Source organism: Aythya fuligula, chromosome Z (genome assembly GCF_009819795.1).
Source record: "Aythya fuligula isolate bAytFul2 chromosome Z, bAytFul2.pri, whole genome shotgun sequence".
NCBI lineage: Eukaryota > Metazoa > Chordata > Aves > Anseriformes > Anatidae > Aythya > Aythya fuligula.
In genome coordinates, this window is record NC_045593.1 from 44009188 (window position 1) to 44027778 (window position 18591).

The 18591-nt window shown below is 37.3% G+C and overlaps 1 protein-coding gene across 6 annotated transcripts in view; it reads left to right on the forward strand.

Annotated features, from left to right (window-relative positions):
• NTRK2 (neurotrophic receptor tyrosine kinase 2) overlaps positions 1-18591 on the forward strand; it is a 200792-nt gene that overhangs the window by 71502 nt on the left and 110699 nt on the right. For 2 of the 6 annotated variants that reach the window (XM_032205277.1, XM_032205278.1), the window contains one exon: positions 7655-7726. The exons of 2 other annotated variants lie outside the window; for them this stretch is intronic. In XM_032205277.1, the coding sequence (XP_032061168.1) occupies positions 7655-7726 (72 nt within the window). Of the gene's footprint in view, positions 1-7654; positions 7727-18448; positions 18518-18591 lie in introns of all 6 variants that reach the window. 2 more of the 6 variants (XM_032205282.1, XM_032205283.1) reach the window with 2 other exon arrangements.

Genomic DNA, 18591 nt, shown 5'->3' on the forward strand with positions numbered 1-18591 from the left:
CAGAGGAGGGGCTGAAAACAGGTGTAAGGGAATCTAGGAGGGGAGATCTCTGGGGCAAGTGAGAAGACTAAAATTGATGAGCAGATAGTATGTTTCTTAAACTGCTAGGGGAAAAAAAGAATGGGTTGTTTAGTTAACATTGTAGTATAACCAAGGGAAAACAAGCAGAGAAGTGAAAAATCACAACCTTTTTCATTTTCTTACTAGAAGGACTGATTATATCCTGAGTAGAAAGAAATGGGAAAAAGGATTAACATGGGTGTCAGATGTTGTAGAAAAGTTGTAAAGACTGAAGATGCAGTATTTAATTATGATGGGGAAAGTGGGACTAAATTCCATTGTCAGGAAAAATGGTGGAAATAGGTAGTGTGAGTTCTTGTCCATCTGGAAGGTTGTGCATGGTCTCAACCCGGCTTTGCAAGGATGGCCTGTGACATCGTTGAGAGGGAATAAAAAAGGTGGGAAAGTGAATGCAGAAAGAAAGAATTGATAATCCTATCCAATGAAAGGAAGAAAAAAAGACAGTAAAGGGGGAGGATAGAGACCTGTGGAGAGTGTCATCTCTGATGAGTTCTCAGAGATGATAAGGGCAGAGGATGTCTCCTATCACAACAGTGTAAGAGCTTGTTCCAGGTCAGGTTAGTATTGGGAATGCATCATTTACAACTATCTTGAAAAGGCTGCCAAACCTAGTCCAGTCACAGTAACTGTTCAACTGGTGCCAGAAGCTTTTCTGAGCTCTGTAGCACCACAGTGAAAGCCTGGCAAGCTGGATTTTCTCTCCTCTCAAAGTGCTGCCAACCTGAAATCAAGATCTAGCAATCAGTGGAATTGTATGTCTGAGAGGTTGCTTTGTTAATGTGAAATGTGATACCTGAAGGTATGTACATGTATGTTTCAGAATATCATGGGACTGGGGGAAAAGAACTGTTCTCTTGGGGCAGATGTCCTGCTCCTTAGCTAGCAGTGTCTTGCAATCAGCTGTCTTCTGCTCTGCCCCACTGTGTGTCCATGTTGTCTTGAATTCCTGCACTCTTTTTAAAGAAGAAGAAACAAAACATTAAACCTCAGTTTGGTATGAACTGGGTCACTGAACACTGAAAATTTGACAGGCAGGGCAAAGAAATAAGCTTCTCACATCACAGCCACTGCAGGTTAGATGAGAAAGCTTATTCTGCAAAGCTCTCTAAACAGTACAGTGGCAGTCAGCCTGGCCCCTAGCCAGAACACCTCTGTTGGCAAAGGTTTGCTTAATCTGACCTGTGCTACTCCCATGTGGTCACAAGATCAGATGTGAACACATCAAAGAATACAATAACAAATTCAGGCATTGGCAGGCTTTCTCTGGATATTTCAGGCAATACAGAGACTTTCAGTGTGTGAAAATAAAATCACAACTGAAGCAAAAAAAATGAAGACTCTCCCACCCACCATGTGCAAATAATTGTATGCATAGAACCATCTGATTAGCTCTGTTACATCAGAAGAATGGCAGTCTGTGTTGTGGTGATGGGTACTGCAGGGTTTGACCAGCAGTGAGAGCAAACCTCTTTGTTGTAGCTTGGTTACCACATTCTATTGCTTTTTCAGCATGGGAGGCACCATTGGTGGGAACAGAGACACCAGGTTATTGCAGAATAACCATTATGATCAACTCCTCACACTTGTATCATACATGGAGGAGCAGGATAATTTTTCCCTTGGTCTGTACATTTCAGACTTATGCATAGGATGGTAAGCAATCATTTTTTTTAAAAACCACTAGAGGTCTATTCTGATGTTAGGTGACTCTGGAAGTTATAGCCAAGACCGTGACCTTTTTTTGACAGGGGAACACCTCACTGCATTTTATTCCTCCTTGATTTTTTATTAAGTCTATGCCAGAGCCATGGGACTGAACACAACTGTGTACCCAACAGTTGGAAGGTTTGTGGTGTTTTTGAAGTGTAAAGGGAATAAGAATCTGTTTTTGTGAGAAAGAATTAATTTTTAGGTCCTAAAGGCCAGTGGATATGGCATTTGTATTCTGTCCAATTCATGATACTGAAACATGTCATTTTTCATTGCCTATATTTTTACAGATCAGACAATGGTAGGGGGAAAACGTAAACCGAACAATTCTTCTCTGTCTGCATAGCACCATGTAATTTCTGATGTAAAACTGTCCATTGCCAGATTCTTGCTAAAATTATTGTGTGGTCACACCGCAATCTTGTAGTAAGGCTGAAGATACTTGGTTTCTGGTTTTGTTATAGTGTAGGTTTTCATGTTTTCTTTTGATCTGTATAGTCTGTCTTTGCAATCCACAGTTTCTCTCTTTCTCTCTGTGAGTGTCCTTATTCCCCAGCTCACCTGTTCTTTACCTATGAACTTTTAATCTTTTTTGGATGTTTTTTCATTAGCATAAAAAATATAAATTTCCACTGTGAGCAGACCTGTTATATTTCAGAGTTCAGGGCTTTTGACTGAGATTTTGCAATACTGAAGTTTTAATGACCTATATATTTTGTATAAGGCAATTGTTAACATTTTTTTTTATATATTTTGTATAAGACAATTGTTAACATTTTTTTTTTTACAAAGTAAGTATTGATGTGTTAGTATTACTCTGGTGGGTTTTGCTATCCTATTACTATAGAAGGTACCTGACTTTAATACTGGTAGTAGTAATTCTCAGCTTTTGAAAATGCTGCCATATTGTCCTTGAAAAAGAGGGTATTAGATGGTTAAAATTAAGGACAATTTATGATCTCTAGAAAGCATAAATGCTGGTAATTAAGCGAGCAGCTAGAAGAGAAACTGATCACACGGACATTTTGAAACCAGTCCACTTCCTACATCCATGAGCTCACTGTCTTTGATAGCAATAAGCGCTCCTCTGTACAGATACAACCTATAGACTTCTGCCAGTGCATTGCTGCGTGGCAGTGGGGAAAGAAGTTGTTGCATTTATTCCTTCCTATGTTGGGTGGTAAACAGAAAAATCTTTTCGTCTTTGGACTTGCTTTGTGTACCTACCTCTGCTGAGTACCTATCTCTGAGAAAGTGCCTGTAATCAATGATCATTAAGTTGTTTGGTGGCTCTCTTCAAGTTCTCTTGGCTCAATCGCATTTAAAAAAATTTCTTGGCTTAATGTTTTTCCAGACTCTTAACATGGTAGATTTGTTGAATAAAGGCTTTTTGAAATCAAAAAAGCAGTTCTGTAACCTTAATAACAGAACTTCTGTTATTAAGAAGTTATAACTTCTTAATAACATTAAGAAGTTAATATTAAGAAGTTATAACTTCTTAATAACAGAAGTTATTACTTCTCTGAAGAAGAACATTAATAGATAGAGTGTGATTTGCAGTAGAACTGCTAGTTGAGCCAAGAAGGAAAAAGGAGGCTTCCTCTGTGTTGCAGTAAGTAGCTGGACCTACCCAAATGAAAGATGTTGGAGATAACTTGTAGGAAAGGAGGCCATGGCAGAAAAATCACACAATGCACTGAGGTAGAAATAGTCAGAAGGAGGACATGGTGAAATATAAGATAAATTAGGAGAAAATTTTTATACATTTTCTGTGTTAAGTTTATATGGCAAGGTTTTGGTAGCAGGGGGCTCCAGGGGTGACCTCTGTGAGAAGAATCCAGCAGCTGCCCCATGTCAGATAAGCGCTGGTTTCAGCTGGCTCCAAAAGGAACCCACCTCTGGCCAGAGCCAAGCCAATAAGCAATGTTGTTTGCATCTCCGTGGGAGCATATTTAAGAAAGGGAAAAAAAGAAAAACTGCTGCATAACAGCAGCTGAGAGAGTCAGGAGTCCAAAACAGCCCTGCAGACCCGCAGGTCAGTGCAGCAGGAGGGCAGGAGGTGCTGCAGGCAGGCAGCAGCAGTTCCCCTGCCGCCTGTGCAGGGAGAGGCCCCCGGTGGAGCAGGCTGTCCCCCTGCAGCCCATAGGTCCCACATGGAGCAGATCTCCACGCTGCAGCCCTCCCATGGGTGGAGGAGCCCCCGGTGGAGCAGGTGGATGTGGCCTGGAGGAGGCTGCAGCCCACGGAGAGCTCCCACAGGAGCAGGCCCCGGGCCGGAGCTGCAGCCCATGGAGAGGAGCCCATGCAGGAGCAGTTTGCTCCTGATGGATGGACCATAAAGTTGCTCAGATTTTTCCTGCTATATGAATCACTATTTTTCATGTAATATTATTCCATTCTATTGTGTGGAGAACATTTTAAAAAAAAAAAAAAAAAAAGCAAAATAAATACAAATCAAACACCTTTTTTAAGGGCTGAATGGATATTCCTCATATAAAGTGGGCCTTCTTAGATCTTAGGAAAGATCTAAAAACTGGAAAATCCTATTCTACATCAGTGGGTACTGAGGAAAGCCTACATAGTAGCATTGGCAATCAATAAAAATTGGCATTTTATGGTTGCTCACAGTAATAAACATAATACATATACACATACATATATGTATACATATAAAACATATGTAACATATGTTATACGGCACAGTATAGTCTAACATACAGAAAAAAAAAAGACACCTTCTGAGTTGTTGTCTGGATGTATTTCATATTGTCTGTAATGAATTTGCAGTTTCTCTTTATGAATAGTTTGTAAATGCTCTGTTTTTGAGAATGCCGAAAGAAAGGTTTACTTGGATATGTAAAAACATGGAATTAGGAGCATGCAGTGGGTGTTCATTAATGATTCAGGATGGTTGGTTTCATTTTTCCCTCCTTCCTTTCACAAGGCAAAATGTGATCAATACTTTCCTTTCAAGGTCATAACTGCTTCTTGGTCTCTGTCCTTCTTATAACCCTTCCCCAGCCATATGAGTGTTCTGGAGGATTTAATTACTAGTTTAATCGAGGTTGTCATCAATAACTCTTAGCATTGTCAAGCTCAGACATAAAGCCGTATTATTACAGGAGAGGGCTCAGCTCTGATGAAAGTACAGGGGAGCTGTGCTGATGAATGGCTTTGGGTCACACCATTTGGTAGTCATGAATGATGCTTTTCCCCTCTCTTCTTGTCCATTTTAATCCCATGGTTGTGTTATGGACAGGAAAGTATGTTCATCTGTGAAACAATGCTGTAACATATTTCAGGTATTTGATTCTGCAAAATTGAGCTGAGTTTGAGAAAATGTTTCTCCTTATGTGAGAGAAAGGGTGCTTCCACGACAGGGATGATATCCTTCCTAATGTATTTAGGCAATTTGTTTTCCAGAACAACGTGTGAAAAGTGTATTTAAAAATATATTATTAGTTCATTTTTTTTTCCCCTTCTTTAGAAATTGGTTCAGTGTAGACTAAATAGACCTACTGAGCAACTAACCTCACATCCTAAAGTGATGTAAATCCTAAGGGGAGTCCCAGATTCCCTATTTTAATTGCAAGAAAGGCCACAATGTTCCTCTAATTGGGGGTGGAAAGCTTTCTCCCTGTAACATACCTTGCCTGTTTTAAAAAATATCATAAAGTCACCCACAAATACAGCAGAATATCTTAATTGTACTTTTGTTTGGAATCTCATTAGAGTATTCTCTCAGACAAGCAGTTGCTTTCTGAACAGGCTGCTAAAATACGGATTTGATACTTTGTCAAGAGGCAAGTAGGGCTGCCTATCCTTATAAACTTCAGTTTGTATGTAGACATGATATTGCTAAATATTTTCTGCTTTTTAAAGTATAAATTCTGAGGTGTGAAAGTGATATTTAAGATCTGTTGACTAGATCAGAATGAGCTGATCAGAATGAGCTGGATGTATTTGTAGTAGTACAGTGTACTACTACAGTGCTATTACAGTATTATTATAGTGTACTGCTACAGTACTATTACAAATACATCCACCTCATTCTGGTAACTTCACAGATGTTAAATGTGAAGATCCCACAACCTGCATCAGTAGCACATGTGTCAATACTGCTGGTAGTTACATCTGTGAGTGCCCTCCAGATTTTGAGCTGAATCCTACCCATATTGGCTGTGTTGATACATGATCTGGCAACTGTTACCTGGACATTAAAACTCGTGGAGATAATGGTGGCACTTTCTGCAGCAATGAGAGTGGAGTGGGTGTTTCAAAGGCCTTCTGTTGCTGCTCTCTGGACCAAAAAAGTTGTTCTGGTATAATTTTTATGTTGGCTGAAAAATAGCAGATAAAATGTAAGGCATCATCTCTTCCATCTTCAGCTTTTTAAGAAAATCTAGACAGGGTAAAGGTCTGCAGTCAAGAAACAGCTCTTGAGGTATCATAATAATTTCAGGAGTGAGCTCCTAGAGGTCAGCTGTACTGTAGAACATTATGAACACAGTTAATCATACTTGTTGAACACAATGTTTCCAAATTTGCTGTGTGTTGTAATCCCTAATCAGTCAAAGAATGTACACAGTTCATTTTACTCATTCTACTGACATTGTATTTAATGTCACTCAAAACAGTTTTATACATACCCTATTAACTTTATGCTGTTCATAAAATGTTGGTAATAGAAAATCTATTTCTATTGCATTTTTGTGTGGGACTAGTAACTTAAAGTTAATATAATTTCCAAGGGGAAAGCTGTTGAGTGACTCATGTGAAGGATGTTGGAAGGTATTTGTGTATACATATATATATAATTTTTCAGCTACACAAATTTTCAAGCAATATAATTTAAATGGATTATTAAAGTTGAGCCCTGCCATTTGGCTGGTGATTGCTTTTATTTATTTATTTTTTATTTTCCTTTTGTATGTCTGTCCCTGTATTGAATTCATAACATATGTCCAGGTCTACTGGCTGCAGACCTGTTGTCGTTGCATATGAAATACATGTTTTCACGTTGCAAAGAATACTTAGCACAGGTAACTGAAAAATTAGGACAGAAAGGCTTGAATTTTGAGCTACCAATGACTAGAACAGATGGAGAACACCTGTTATAGTAATTACAGGAACAGAAAGAGAAATCCAGGTCCTCTGGCACTACAGACCTCAGAGAAACTTTAGGCAATGCAAGTTGGTTAGACATTAATTTCAGTGCTAGGAGTAAGGAGTAGGGCCAGGTACTAAACAAGCTGCTTTGATGATAGATCTTTTGAGAATTCTTTAATGCAGTGAATTACTGACTTGGCTATTAATGAATCAGCTTAGGTCTGTATATGATCCCCAGCAAAAGCCCCAGTGGAAAAATGTAAAACGCAAAGTGTAAGCAAAAATGTGCTCTATGCAATATGACTAAGGATTGACCCTTGACTTCAGTAGGAGTTATCTGAATGTTATGTTCATTTTTGCAAGCCAAAGATATTCACTAAGAAGAATATGGCTGGTGACTGAGGAATATGTCCTCACTACCGATCATAATGCATGATACTATAGTTCTTTTATACATATTTTTAAGCTATACAGTTTTCTAAAGCTCTAAAAGACATGCACAAGCTGTGTCAAGTAGAATCCAGTCCAAAAAAATACCAGTTAACAGTGACAGTCCTCTTCATTGTATAGATTGTTAATGGTGAAAAATGTGAATGGGAAACAACTAGAAGTATCATGCAGCAGATATTTTCCTGCAGAGTAGGATGGAAAATAATGCAATTGGTGAAGAAATGTGAATATAAAATATAGTAGAAATGGCAATTGCAAACCAAGCCCTTGACAATTGCATTAATGGTAATGCATTCCATTCCAGTTCATGGTGAAGTAAAAGGAGTTGGTCTGGTAGATCAAATATGGCTTTCGTTGCAAGACTGCGACAATGAAGGTGAGACGATAAAGCTATTTAGACTCCTAATCTATAAACAGCAAAGACTATATTGTTTCTACATACACCTGGTGAATTTACAGAATTATTTCTTCTTAGAACAAATATGGTTGTAAAATACTACAGTTGTTTTGAGTTTAATTTTCAGGATATATATGTCCTGTATGTATGTATATAATCTATACATTTTTGATGTAAAAAATAAACATGAAGTCAAAACTGTGAAGAATTATTAATGAATCCTAAGTTCTGAATTCAATCTGAATTTGGGAAATTCTTTTTGTTTAAATTTCAAGATTCTGAATAGGCCATGAGAAAGATTTTATTCTATTGAAATATATGATAAATTGGGATGGATTAAATAATAGGATGAGAATGCAACTTACTGTATTTTTTCATTATAATTATTTTTCATTTTCATTTCTTTTGTTCATTAGAAATACATTTTGAAGTAGAGCTTGGTAAGAATCTGTTTGGTATAAGCAAATCCAGCTCTATATCTGGGGAAAAGGCCTAAATACCATGTTTAGACTGGTGTTTTTAGATGAGTGTTTTTTATTTTTTTTTTTTTCTTTTTTTTTTAATTTGCTAATGTTTTCAATCATCATCTTTTCATCTTCTTTTCCAGTCCAGACAAGAATAAAATCACAAGAGCTCTCAAATACCTGTTAATACGTTTTTCAGAGAGAATGTCAAAAATTGTTTTCTGTTCCATCAGTATCGATTCATGGCACCAAGAATAAATAATTAGAACAGGCCAAATACCAAGCTTTTGTGTCCTCCATTAACAAAATTGGTATGATTATTTTGAAAGTTAATTAACTAGTTGCAATACAAATGCATTTCATGTAACTGACTCACTCCTTCCATTCCATTGTACTTCAGGTAATCAGAAATAATTCAATTCTGTATTATCTGTTACGTAGTCTCCCTGGAAAGTAGGTATAGTATGTAGTTTGTGTGTACTGTATAATTTCATCACTACTGTGGCAAAGTACAGCAGCATTTGAGACTATGAATGTGCCATCAAAGCAAATAGGACTAGGGTATTCTTTGGCCCAGAGGGAAAGGTGTACATAATGCCCATATATTTAAAAGTCTTTTCTCCATACTCCCTCAGAAAGCTGGCCTCATCCATAATCTGTATTGTCAATAATTCCTGATACATGCTTTGAATCATAGTGGGACATTGACTAGGAGAGTTCTATTTATCTTAGGCTGAAAAGGTGCTGTAATTAAGCGTAGATGAAAAAATTGTGGCTAGAAAAGAAGATACACACTAAAAGAAGGTTTTGGGCCTTTTCTTTTTTTTCTTATTTACAAACATAGATATGTCCTGAGCAAGTTTTTGGCTTGTAGCTGCTGTTTGGGTCTTTTTTTGTGTTGGCTCCCCATCTGAATTCACATGATTACTCTGTTCTAGTGGAGTCATTTGTGTTCTAATTTGTACCAGCCTTTACCTGCAAAATTTATGATAGAAATACCTCTTTGAGTGGGTTTCTTTGGTTGGGTAACAGGACACAAGGCTGGTCCACATGTGCAGAAAGACTGATTTTGTTGCTGTTTCTACAGCTTGGGAAGTTAGGATTGTGATGCATCAGTGTTAGCAGATAGATAGTATCCAAAAAGGATATATAGCACATATAGCATGCTGTGTAGTGGACCTGGCTGAGAAACCCAACAGCTTCAGTTGCAGGAACAGAATATCAAAAAAGAACACAGTCTTACACACAGTGTAAGTGAGTACACTTACTTGCTAATAGACTCTGCTGGCAGTTAAGGCAATAAGCAACTAAACAGTACCGTTATAGACTCATGTCTAATTTATTTCATGTTAACTAAGTTTATAATTACACTGTATCAGTTAGTAAAACTGTTTACTTACTCCCATACAAAAGTGGCTAAGTCTTCAGATGGGGCTTTTTTGCTTTACTTTAGGTGCAATTAGCCTGTTAAATACAGTAAGTATTTAATTCTGTCAGAAAGGTGCCAGAGGTAGTATTTATAAATACAAAGAGTAGGAGCTTCCCTTTTTCCCCAAGACAATTTTGCAGTACCATTCTCCCCTTTGTTCTTTGCTGCATCCTGTGAAGAGTGCTTCTTTGAATGGAGACCCATTTTGTGCACATGTAAAGCTGAGAACAGAACAAAGCAAACTAAGGACAAACAGGAGTAAGAACAAATTATTTTCACTTTGGTTCCAAGCAACTGTTCTTCAGGAGACTCAGACAGCTTTATGTAGTACTGAGCTGTGCAGTGTTTTTCATTTAAAATACTCTCCATCTTCAGTGTCTGTGAGGAACCACCAGAACATTCACAGGCAAGCAGTGTCCTCAAGTGTGATTCCAATTTAATGCAGTACCTGTGGAGACAGGAAAATCCCTGTAGCATTATAAGTGGTGCAGGATCTTAATGCACATGTGTATGCTTGAGAAATGTGTGCCAGACTTTGGGATGGCTTTTCTGGTCTATAAATACAGACTGTGAGGTTCACAAGGAACTGTCATGTGTGTCATACTTATCTGCCCTCAAAGCTCCTGTGATGCTTGGAGGAGGACAAATGTGCATAAGGTTCAGTGGAAGACAACTGTCAGTTTGTCTCTTCCCTGCCCTGTAGCAAAAGGATTTGTGATAAGAGTTAAGGATATTTGTTTTTTCCTTGTGGGAACTGTGTCTTTATTTTTTTATCAGGAGAGAATTTGTGGGGTGAAATACTTGAACCACAGTTGTATCAAAGTGTAGCAGTGATTTCTTGCCCTGAGGCCTTCAGGTCTGCAAAAGATGAAGGAAGAAAAGATGCACAGAAATGATGTAGAAGTGTTCATGAAACAAAACAATGACTAGGCTAGGTAGAATTTGTCTCTTGGCTGTTTGCTCTCAGTCCATTATCCTAATCATTGACCGTGCTACTTCTCAATAGCATTTGCACAGATCGGATTTTATAAGGAAGATCATTAGCTGCCACATGGAAGTTGTTGAATGATAATAAATGTAAGGAGAGATAGCTGAGATTAATGGAGTAAAAGAAAGAGAACTGTTTTACTAGATGCAGCCAGTGATTAGTACATACGTCTTGTAAGAAGCATTCAGACTTCACAGTCTCAAGCTAAAATGTCATAGAAAGGAAACTGGAGAATTGTTCAATAACTACTATGAGGCCTGTAATGATCAAAGAAGTTGAAATTATTGTAAGGCAACAGTAAGCAAAATAATCCCATTATAAATGAATACACATGTACATGATATAGTTCCATAACGCTTACTGTACTAGAATAAGCAACATTTTTTCCCTTATTCTATATATAACCTGCCTTGCCAGTTTAAGTCAAAAGGCCATGTAGCGAAAATGTGGAATAGCTATTTATCCTTGGAATTATGCAAACTTAAGTGATGGTAGAGTTGACTTAAATATTCAGGTACAGTCAGACAGAATGGTTTTGAAGTTGACTGATTCTGTTTTTCAAAGGGGTAAAACATCATTATGCTATGTCCTTCATGTTCTCTGATCTTTCTTTTTTTGTGGCTGTACACTGGCACTTGTCAAAAGTGCATCTGTGTAGTAGCATTTCTATATTTTATATGCATACCAATGAGTATATTAAACAGAAATGCAGGGGATGTCATAACATAAACAGCCTTTTTTCTTAACTGCTTTGACTTTTCAAGTACTTGCAGAAAGCTTGGAGAAAATGTTCCTTGATGTATTGATTGATCTCTCAGGCATACAGTGTTTCATGCAAATGAAGTGTAAAATAACTGCAGACATCTATGTTTTAAAATGTGTGCAGATAGTAATTGTTACGCCCTTTCCTGAGAAGTGGGTTTCTATTAATGTGCATTTTCTAAGGTTCTATGGGGAGCTGCTGTTTCTGCAGAGCTTTTGAGTCTGAACGGTTGCTTATTCATATTCTTTCTTTTCACTTTAAGCTGCACCTGAATTAAAAGCTGAGCAAAATAAATGCACTGACTAGCTCTGAGCACTGGTGTTTTGAGCCTCAGGTTTTAATGTCCTTGACTGTCACTAATCAATAGCAAGCAAAGCAACCACAGCATCAGAAGTAGAGATGTAAAAGGAGATGCCTGTTAGATATTGTGCTGGAAGACATGAGGGTAATGATTCTCTTTGAGAAAGATGCAATATTTTCTTCTTAAGAGTGCTGACTACAAAGGTTTCATTTTCTATTGGCTGCTTGGAAAATAAGAACACCTTCCAATGTATCATACAAGGAAATAAAATAAAAATTCCAAATCAGACAAAGGGAAAAACAGATTAAAATATTAACTGATATTAACCGATTAAAATATTGGCAATGTAGGAGAATCTTAGCCCCAAATATTTTTGGCCTCTAAAATTTGGAGTAGACAGGTCAAGTTTTACTATCTCTTGGTCCTGACTCATTTCACACAGAACAGCTTTATAGGGTCCTTTAGTAAAGTACATATAATTCTGTTTGACCCCCTTACTCATTTTATGAACTTGCAGATCAATGAAACAAACTATTAAGTAGATTGAATGATGCCTACAACACTAATATTAATGGCTCCAATTTTATTAAGCCCATTTAAAAATCTTATACAGGTGGCAGCATCCATGAAATTACAAACTATGTATCCTTACCTACAGAGCATAAATTTAAACATTAGAGAAAAGCTAGTGATAGTGGAAAAAAAATTTTTCATAACACTGTAGTAATCTGAAGAACTACAAAGGAGAGCAAACACTCTTTAAGTTTTGGTTTACTATAAATAATCCTGAAGTTAATATGATATGTTGATATACTGGTGAGGCCGCACCTCAAGTACGGTGTTCAGTTTTGGGCCCCTCACTACAAGAAGGACATCAAGGTGCTTGAGCAAGTCCAGAGAAGGGCGACAAAGCTGGTGAGGGGTCTGGAGAACAAGTCTTATGAGGAGCGGCTGAGGGAGCTGGGATTGTTTAGCCTGGAGAAGAGGAGGCTCAGGGGCAATATTATTGCTCTGTATAGGTACCTTAAAGGAGGCTGTAGCAAGGTGGGGATTGGTCTATTCTCCCACGAGGGGGAATGGAGGGGTTATGCCAAGGGAGGTTGGATATTAGGAAGAACTTTACCAAAAGGGTTGTTAGGCATTGGAATGGGCTGCCCAGGGAAGTGGTGGAGTCAACATCCCTGGAGGTCTTCAAACGACATTTAGATGTACAGCTTAGTGATATGGTTTAGTGGAGGACTTCTTAGTGTTAGGTCAGAGGTTGGACTTGGTGATCTTGGAGGTCTCTTCCAACCTATATGATTCTGTGATTCTATGATTCTGTGATTCTGTGATTATTGCCTACTGACTTCCTATTTTTGTAAGCAGACAGAGTAAGAGCATCAAGATTCTTTATCTTGATGTACAACTTCATGGTGTAGGCTTGTTAATGTCTTCTGGTCTTAGTATTTCCAATTATTAAGTAAAATAAGCCACTGGAAAATATTATCTGGAAAAAAAAGTACTGATGTGAAATTGAGATCCACATTTTCTGGAATTCCTGGCCCTCTAGTAAGTTAGAGTGTGTCCCTCTCTGTATGTTTAGCTTTTAGGTTTTCCTTTGTTTGTCTTCTATTCATGCTTTTATCTTTCGGTGAAAAGAATAATAGATAAGTACATCATTACAGCTCTTAATGATGTAAATGAAAAATACTATTTTAGTGTCTCATGGAGTAAAAGCTTGTTTAGAAATAAAGAAAAAGTTGTGTTATATGTTTATGTTACAGCTGTGCTCTGAAACACAAGGTAGTATTGAGTGTAGTGCATACAAAATTCTGAAGGAAAAGTATGGTTTTCTTCAAAGAATTTTATCTTCTGCTGTTGCGTAGGGATTGCTCTAATGAGGCAAGACTATTCTTCTTTGTGCAATAAACATTTTACAGAAATCTCTCCAGGAGCCTTTCCTTGTTTTCCAATAAAAATTAGGTGACATTTTGTCCTCATTTTGCCACTGCATTACCCTATGCTGCTCTTTGAAGCAGTGGCTCAGATCCAAGAAAACAAATAAAACTAGGAATTAATTATTTAATTTAAATTTCTATTTGAAATCAGAAACGGGCAAACTTGAGAAGAATACTTTTTTGTATAATTCAGCTACATCCTCTCTTTACTTTCTTATTTCCACTCAGCAATTTGAGCTTTCTCCTTATAAATCACTGTTCATTTTAAAAGACCAGAGATATATGTCATGTTATTCTTGATTGCTTCCAAGATGGGAAAAGTAAAAATAATAGATTTTTTTTTTTTTTTTCCAAAATACTCTGTTTGGATGAAAGCCCCACGTGCTTAGGGATAAACTATATGTACTCTCTGCTTAGGATAAACCATATGTACTTGGTGAAGAGATTAAGTGTAACAAAATGTAGGAACTTTTACCTGAACAACTTTTCTTCCACTTGTGCCTTCCTTTGAGTACCCGGGTTTACATACGTGATCTCTGAATTTATGCAACTCCAGATATTTATAGGCATATTTAGAGAGTGGGATATGAGTAAATTAAACTTGGTTTTAAATTCAGTTATGTCATCATTACAGGAAACTTTTATTTACTCTGGCAGATTTTAGATGAGGTTCATAATGATCAAGAAAGTTTGCCTGCAGACCTCCAATTTACGTACAGCTCATCAGAATGTATCTTTTCATATCCAATCAGAATACAAAGAATCTCAGGCAACTAAAATTTATACTATTGCTGTGTGGAGAAATTCAAAAAAGACTGTGTCGTAACTTTTTCCTTTCTGACTGATGTAGGTGTAGGCTTGTAGAGAACATGACCTGTGGCAAGGAACATGATCATGGTTTTTCAGGGCAGGTAGAAATTGAGCTAATGGATGTGTGGATATCTCCATAACAGTGATATTCCCAAATATGACAATGAAATGCATTAGATATTTTGATGCCATTAGATATTTTGATGCCATTTAGATATCTTGATGCCATTAACTGTTCAAACATTGTGATGGTTAAAGGAGGAAGAAGTGATTTATTTGCGTATAAGAATGGTGTTTATGACTGGCTCTTCTTTCAGAATGGGTTGAATATGTATAAATATATGGCATTTTTTTGCAGTTATGCTTTTATTTTGTGAACAATGGGATTTTTAGTATAATAAATAGAAAAGCTAAAACCAAATGGTCTTACAGGCGTTTTACCCAGCTCTCAATGAGAATAAACTTAGGAAGTTACAGATCAGCTAGCATCTGAGTGACATATTTACAAAGCTCATGAGATAGTTGGCTGTGGTACTTCCAGAAAGCAAACCGTGGGATAAAAAATATATTAAAAAATTGTCATAGTTGGCTCAGCTGGATCTATATTAATAGCATAAATCATGCTACCCTTTATTTAGCACATGCTCTTTGGGAGAGAGCAATTAAATTTTGTGTCCCCAAAATAGTATATTGCAAAATCACTGTTTGTTTTAAGACTATTAATGAATACAAATTTGTTTTAAGACTAATAATGAATTCAGAACTCTCTGAATGATAAACTGATATTGAACTAAACTATCAGTATGTTAGGGTTTAAACTACTTTGTTTTCTTTATTATGTTCAAGACATTTGCATCTGAGAGAGACAGATACATAATGTTCCCTTAAAGGATGAATGAAGTTCTGTCATTCTTTGTACAGGGGAGATGCTTTTTTCTCTCTTCCACTTTTATTTTGAGTTTTTTATTTTTATTCTTCTGTGTACTTTCCTCTGCAAGGCTGAGTGGCAGCTTACATAACGGCAGTTTTTTTTAAACTAATATTAAACTCAGAATCCAGTGCCCCGGCAGCAACTCAGGCTTTGCCTCAACCTGTCTAACAGACTCCTTTGAACTCTGAGAAGCCAGATGAGAGGCTGGCAGTTAGGACACAGCAAATCATCTTATAAATACCCACTGCCCATAATATTTTGCTTCTATTAGCTCAATTACTCCAAATAGTCAGAGAGCTAGTGTACAAATTAAGTCTATATTGCCTACTGCTTAATGGGTTTGTACATTTTTTACTTCCCCTGGAACCATTTTTGAAGCACTCCTGTTCCATTTCCACGTTTATTTGGTGGTGGTGTTGTTTTTCCCCAGTCCTTTTTCTTTGCTCCATTTCACTTGTGTCCTGTCAGAGCCACTACCCCAACCCCCAGATTCTGTATTTCTGTGTTCTTTTCTTTTCTACATACTTCACCTTTTTGCTTTCTGTCTTTCCATGGATTAAGTCAATACTGTTTCCTTTCCATTCCTCTTCCTCTTCTCCTTCCCCTTTCCTTTTTTTTTTTTTTTCCTACTCCAAAATGAAAGCCCGAAACTTCAGATCACTTTCCTTAGACTGTTCGTTACACTCTAAAGAAGATTTTTATTTTTATTTTTTTGGTCAGGAACAGGGAACTTGTGAGAAATGTGAAAGAAATAGAAGGGCCAGATTTTTAAAATTGGAAGAATACTTTTGTTTTTAGAGGGTTATGGTAGGGGCACTCAAAAGGAATTCAACTGGTCTCCTACATCTTGGACGCATGTTCTAGCCACTAGATATTTAGAACAAGTGTGATAACTCTGTGTGTTTGTAAATTGTGCCTTGGTTTCCACTGGAGAACAGCCATTGCATTTGGCCTGAAGTGTAGTTTGACTACATTTATGTAAATTAATAAGCCCCTGTATAAAGTTGTTCTAGTTATACTGATTCTGGCTTGGAAAAAATAAGTTATTGCTACGTGGAATGTCCTGTTACTTTTGACTCTATGTTAGAATAGAGTAGATAGTAGGTGTTTGTGCACATGAACACTCAGACAGATTTGTAGACTGAGTTATGAATTTATGAATCTTCCATTTAAGAGGTATATTTCTTGTGTTTAATCCTCATGCCTTCAACAGGACTTGTAGTACTCCCTTATGGCCTTGTTGACTTGCAGACTGCTTAGGACCTAGGTCTGACTCTCATTCCATAATAGTTGTTTTCAGCATCACTGATGACTAGAAGAGTTACTAATATACTGTCGTGGTTTAACCCAGCCGGCAGCTAAATGCCACACAACCATTTGCTCACCCTCCCCCCTGCTGCTCTGGGATGGGGGAGAGAAATGGGAAAGTGAAGCCTGTGGGTTGAGATAAAGACATTTTATTAAGACAGGGAAATAATAATAACAATAATAATAATAACAATAATGATTATAATAGTACTAAGAATAATAATGTGTACAAAACAAGTGATGCATAATGCAATTGCTCACCACCCGCTGACCGATGCCCAGCCTAACCCCGAGCAGTTCGGCCCACCCACCCCAGCTAGCCACCCCTGTATATTGTTTAGCATGATGTCAGATGGAATACCCCTTTGGCCAGTTTGGGTCAGCTGTTCTGGGTCTGTCCCCTCCCAACTCTTGCTGCACCCCCAGCCTGCTTGCTGGCAGGACAGAGCAAGAAGCTGAAATGTCCTTGGCTTAGTGTAAGCACTGCTCTGCAACAATTAAAACATCAGCATGTTATCAGTACTCTTCTCATCCTAATCCAAAACATAGCACTCTACCAGCTACTAGGAGGGAAATTAACTCTGTCCTAACTGAAACCAGGACATATACAGATGCAGTTAAGAATATAAGTGGACTTTTTCCCTACCTGTGTTTTGCATATTAGTAACAGTTCATCGATTAAGAACTTCTCAAATGAAAATTCAGAAGTGAAATTAAACACAACAGTCTGATTTCACTGTGATTGCACCAGACCAGATAAGGAACGAACTAAAAGTCCAGAAAGCTTTCGGTTGCAATGATGTGCCTTGGTGTCAAAAGTATGGCATAGATGTGTGCTATGTAAATACATATTTTTGTCCTTTGACTTAGTTTTCAAGAATGTACACAGTCTCACAAATTTAGGAAACCAAAGTTCCACATAGGAGAATTCTGCAAGGCCTAGGAACTTTGAAGGAAAGGTAGCAGCCATGCAGTAGCTTTCAATGCTCTACTGCCAAAACTGTGATGATACGCTTTTTCCCTCTAAACCTTAACTTCCATACCTCCTTCAGAAAAATACCATGGACATAACTATTAACTACAGTGACTTAGTAAAAATACTTCAGAAAAGCCCAGAAAAAATGGCCACCATTGTACAGCCTCTAGAGATAGATCCTCAATCTTCCTCGAACTCTGTTAGACATGGTTTGCTATGTGTATATGCCATGCAGGTCAACTTCACAAGTGTGCATTTTTCTTGACATCATAGTAGACTTTTATTATATGTATGTCTGTTAATTAGCCAGGTCTCTTTGTTTTGTGTTGATTACTTAAACTGAATCTTATCAATTGTCAGAGAAAATGAATTTTGACACAACATTTTGGAAATGTGCAGTGGCTGAAAACTAGCATGATCAGCTTCTGAATGTGCCATTAACTACGTCCAGGGTGGAAGTACTAGGAGTGCCTCTAGGTTAAAACAAGCAAGAATTGCAATGCAAATAAGTTAGTCATTGTTACTTAATTACTAACAGTCAGATCCAATTTCTCTTGAAACTGATAGCAAAAGTCATATTGACTTGAGGCAAACCAAGGTCTGGCCCTGAATTGTTAAAGTGCTATGGGATATACTTAAGCTTTCAGTTCTTTATAAATACTGAGAATTTACTAAAACAAGGTAAAAAAAACAAACAAACAAACAAAAACCAATATATATATATTATGGAGTTTACATTTGCAGGTTTATAGTACAACTCACATGTTTTTGTTTTTTCCAAATGTCATTAGAACAAGTAATGGTGACTGTGAACAATGATGTACATAATAACTCAACTGCATCAGATAACAACAGACTGGGTAAGACAATGCTGCTCCAGGAAGTATTTATGTTATAAAGTCAGATAGTTTTATTTCACACAGGGCCAAACGTA